The sequence below is a fragment of the Arvicanthis niloticus genome, chromosome 1, assembly GCF_011762505.2.
Source record: "Arvicanthis niloticus isolate mArvNil1 chromosome 1, mArvNil1.pat.X, whole genome shotgun sequence".
Classification (NCBI taxonomy): domain Eukaryota; kingdom Metazoa; phylum Chordata; class Mammalia; order Rodentia; family Muridae; genus Arvicanthis; species Arvicanthis niloticus.
Window position 1 is genome coordinate 148663112 of NC_047658.1, and position 4550 is coordinate 148667661.

General features: G+C 56.9%; 1 protein-coding gene across 1 annotated transcript; it reads right to left on the reverse strand.

Moving 5' to 3' along the window:
* Positions 1–313: 313 nt before the first annotated feature.
* On the reverse strand, positions 314–4042 carry Sfrp5 (secreted frizzled related protein 5). The gene is made up of 3 exons (XM_034517596.2): positions 3362–4042; positions 1557–1634; positions 314–805 (listed from the first exon to the last, which is right to left on the reverse strand). Exons 1-3 carry the CDS (start codon positions 3879–3881, stop codon positions 459–461), a joined length of 945 nt encoding a protein of 314 aa, XP_034373487.1. The 5' UTR covers positions 3882–4042; the 3' UTR covers positions 314–458.
* Positions 4043–4550: the final 508 nt, after the last annotated feature.

The window sequence follows — 4550 nt, forward strand, 5'->3', positions numbered from 1 at the left end:
TGGGTGTGCCTGGAGGTCACAGAGGCCTTGGCTCTTGCTCTTTGGAGGACTGTGATGACACACAAAGGGATGATGATGGGGGAGGAAAGCTGTTCCCTACCCGCTTAGCGGTGAGACCTACAATTCTTTCTGGAAAGCCCCTCCTCAGGCTGTGGGAGGCCCTGTTTCCATCCTTCACATTTTCCTTCTCTGCCTGTTTTCTCAGACACGGGGCTTCCCTCAGAAGAGAAAGTCCTTCTGGGAAGGGGGCCTTCCCGGACAGACCCCAGGATTCCAGAACCCTTGAGTCAAGGAGGGTAGCTCCATGCCTATGCTTTGGAGCCTGTGCAAGCAGTAACTGTGTGAAGCCATCCTTGCCACGGGATGGGTCAGCCTGGGAGTGAGGGTGAGGCTAAGTGGGCGGGGACAGAGGGCGAAGCAAGGCACAGCTGGCTGTTTGGGGCAAGGAGGAGGGCCCTTCAGTGGGGCTCGCCTGCCCCATAGAAAAAAGGGTAGTAGAGGGAACAGGGGTAGGAGAACATGAATTTGACTGCAAACTTCATTTCCTTATTCTTCTTGTCCCAGCGGTAGACGGCCGTGAGCAGCAGCTGTCCCTCCACTTTGCGGCCCATGACCAGGAAGCTGCCGGTCAGGTTGTCCAACTGCGGGCAGGGGCAGCTTGCCCCGTTCTTCATGTGCAGGACCAGCTTCTTGGTGTCCTTGCGCTTTAAGGGGCCTGCCTTGAGCAGCTTCTTCTTCTTCTGGGCTCCAATCAACTTGCGGTCCCCATTGTCTATCTTGATCTCTTTAATGCGCATCTTGACCACTGTGGAAAGGCAGGCAAAGGATGCTCGGAAGAGGGTCACATTTGTTTAGGATGGGGGGGGGGGCGCTACGGTGACCACAGAGGCCTAGGGACAAGAATCCTGGGGAAGAGGGCCCTCTGTTAGCTGCACCCTTCTTCCACAGCCAGCCTCCACCACTCAAGAAGCCAGAAAAGAACTTTGCCCACCCAGGGAAGGGAATTGTCCTAAAACATCTTTTCTTTTCCTCCACTGCCCCACCCTTTGCACTATAGCGACATTTTCTTTCCAAAGGGGCTCCCAACATAAAGATTCCTCCGAAGCAAGGATTTCATCATTGCTCCTGTCCTTATGTTTTATGGACAGGGAAGCTAGGACACAAAACAAAACCAACTTTGCAAAGATCATATGTGGAATTCTGTGGCCCACAGTGAGCTTGGTCCTAACTAGCTTGGCTCAGCTGTCCCAGGATAGAAGATGAAGCTGTGGAGATAGCTAGACATAATCCACCCTGGCCAGAGGATCACTGTGTACTCAGTAGAGATGCCTGGGACAGGGGACATCATTCTATTGCAGCCTCTCATGTCCTGGGAGGGCCCCATCCATCTCTTAGCAAGCTAAGCTTGCTCCCCTAAGAAAGATAGCCCAGCCATGGAAGCATCTCCGAGGAAAGTAACAAAACACAGCTGTGGTAGCCTTAGTCAGGTGGGGCCGTTTCTGAGCCAGGCTGCTGGGGGCACTGTCAGGGCTTTGGTCCTGTGAGCCCGCACTCACCGAAGTCGCTGGAGCACATCTGCTCCATGAGGCCGTCAGCACTGTGCTCCATCTCACACTGGGCACAGATCTTGGTCACTGAAGAGAGAAAGCAGAGCGGGTGGGGTCCCGAACAGCCAGGACAGTACAGGAACCCCCATTAGCCCCCTTCCTCACAAAAGCTGCTCTAATGTCCTAAGGGGAGGATGGCAACGACCGAGTGTGACAATTCAAGAGTTCGTATAGTGCAGGGACAGTAAGGCGCAGTAGGCACTCTTCTGCAGTCACGACATACACTACGGGCTAAGTTTTATCCCCTCTAGTGCTTGCTATGAACTGGGCACTGCCTTTCCTACTTATTGGCAGTGGGGAAACCTGGTGTAATGTGGGTAGCCTAGTCAGCAGAGCTTAGGTAGGGCTCAGGACTGTGGCTCCTGCTCTATGACCAGGATGGATGTGTTTGCAGGGCCCAGGCAGGTGGGAGGCCTGGAGCACAAGCCAGCATTGCCTTTCTCGAAGACTCATTTTTATGTGAAATATCCTAATGTCTGTCATCTTTGGACCACACACACACACCTTTCTACAAGCTGCCTATTGTCCTCTACTGGAGTCAGACCTTTCGGTTCTTTCGAGGGCCTGCCTCGAGGTAAGCAAGCCTCACTGGGAACAGGAGTCATGATAGCAAGGTAGGATCAGACAGGGTTCTGAGCTCAAGATTCTTGAGTTTGTCCTGCCATTCATGTTTGGGCTCCAAAGAAACTATAAATGGAACCTGTAGGGTTTTGGGGACTGTGGGCTTCTTGCTTAGCTGGCTCTATTTCTGTTTGCCTTCCACTCTCCGCCTTCAAGACAGGGACTTTCCCCTCTCAGAACCCCACAGAGAGGGAGAAGGAGAAGGTGTGAGCCTCCTAAGACCGAGCAGTTAAGATTAACTTTGAGAGGGGGTGGGGTGATACAAGGAGGAGCTCTGCTGCCTTGGGGGGAGTGGCAGGGGAGGGAGTGGAGATTTGAATGTTCCAGCAGTGGGGGCTCATGGGAGCTCTTGCTATCCCAGTTAATAGGCAAAGATTGCCTGCTGGGAGCTATGGGTGTTAGTGTGTGTGTGTGGGGGGCATAGAATGGGGGGAGGTATTAGGGGCCCAGGCCAGTTTGAAAGAGGACAGGCATTCTTGGAGAAAGGAGGAGGGGGCGTGGCCCCAACCTTGGACAGCTTTGAGGACCTGCACAAGGAAAGGGAAGATAAATCAGAAATCTGGCATCTTGGTAGTGATGGTATGATGTGCCCGTGGGAAGCAGGGCTTGGGAGCTCAAGAAGTTGGATTTCACTGCTGGGCAAAGGAGGTTCAGAAAAGTTAAGTACCCAAAAGATAAACAGCCTAGGAATGGGTGAGGGGGGAGGTTAGGGTTACAGGCGTAGAAATGAGGACCCTTCAGCGCTTCCCTAACCACCCGCCTCTTCTCAAAGTTCCTGAGGTCAGGGAAGGAGTAGCACTTGTCTGGGTGCCTGCAGTTCAGGTCAAAGACACTGCCTAGCGACCCCAAGCATCCTTGAAGGGAATGCGGCATTTATGGGGACGTCTCCAGGGCACCCAGGGATTCCGCAGCTTGGAAAACCGGGCGTGCTGTGAGTTGCATAGGTCAGAGTGGGGAGAGAACCAGTGGGAATACCCAGAGCCTCAAGTTTATAAAGGTGAGAAGAAAAAAGGAGACAGTGCCTGGGCGCTGGACATAAGCAGTGTGTATAGACGCTTGGCAGCTATCTGGGAGTGCAGATGAGGGTTTGGGGAGAGGATCAGTCCGAGGCGCTCTGGGCGCAAAGGCGCTACCTGGAGGCGCGGTGGCAGGCAGGTGCCCGAACTGCACCGCGATGCAGAGGTCGTTGTCCAGGGGAAACTTGTGGCAGTGAAGCATCTCCGGCCAAGGGAAGCCGTAGGCCTCCATGAGCGGCGCGCAGCCGGCGCGCACAGCTTCGCACAGCGAGCGGCAGGGGTAGATGGGTCGGTCCAGGCAGACTGGAGCGAAGAGCGAGCAGAGGAAGACCTGGGTGTCCGAGTGGCAGCGCTTGGCCAGTAGCGGCAGCCAGCTGCTTGCTTGCTGCTTCACCTCGGCCAGGCTCTCGTGCTCCAGCAGGTTGGGCAGCCGCATGCGCTTGTAGCCCACCGTGTGGCAGAGCGGCAGATCGGCGGGGATGTCGAGGCACTGCGGTGGCTTGGAGTAGGAGCGGCCGTGCAGCGGTTCGGCCTGCCAACCATAGTAGTCGTAGTCCTGGCCGCGCACTGGCGCCCCGTGCAGCGCCCCGAGCAGCAGCGCCAGCGCGGCCGTCCGCGCGCCCCCGGCCACCGGCATGGCTGGATGTTGCCGCGCGGCCCGATGGCTCTGTGCTCGGCGCCCCGCTGCCCCGCGTGCGCCCCGGCTGGGATGCTCCCTGCAGCCGTCCGCTGCTCGCTGCTCAGGTCGTCCAAGTAGGTGGCAGCCTCTGCTCCGCGCCGCTGCCAGAATGATCCAGGCGCCTCCCACCACTGGGCTCTAGCTCAGGCTTCGCCGTTCCCTAGCCAATCTGCAGCTGCTGGTCCCCCTCACCTCCCACCCCCGCTCCGGGTTGGCGGACCTGGGAGGAACCCTGAGTCTCTCCCGCCCGACTCCCGTCCAGCCTCGCCACCGCGACCCTGACCCGTCAACTATTCCGCTGCCCAGGCCTCTCCTTGTGTCTTTTCCTGGGGCTCTGCATTTTCTTCACCCTTGCCCTCTTCTCCGTCCTCTTATCTCTCTCCACCACAGTCTCTCCTGTTCCTTTTCTCACTCACTTCACCTGCTTATCTCTGCGCCTCGGCCTTTCCCTGCTCAGCTCTGGTTTCCCGTCCGCGACACCTCCATTGCTCTTCTCAGATACTGGAGTCTCTTGACCATCCACGCCCTCCTAGCCAAGAATGCTCCGAGGTTCTGCCCAATGCCAGGCAGCCTGCTGGGGATAGCAGAGGGCTAAGGCCCATACGTGACAGCCAAGGGGCAGGGTGA

What these genes read in the sequence shown, in the direction of transcription:
- Sfrp5 (XM_034517596.2), bottom strand. Translation starts at nt 3,881, where the DNA reads ATGCCGGTGGCCGGGGGCGCGCGGACGGCCGCGCTGGCGCTGCTGCTC. An exon ending in GCCTGCCACCGCGCCTCCAG is followed by an intron (nt 1,635 to 3,361) that starts GTAGCGCCTTTG and finishes TTCTCTCTTCAG; the next exon opens with TGACCAAGATCTGTGCCCAG. An exon ending in GATGTGCTCCAGCGACTTCG is followed by an intron (nt 806 to 1,556) that starts GTGAGTGCGGGC and finishes GCCTTTCCACAG; the next exon opens with TGGTCAAGATGCGCATTAAA.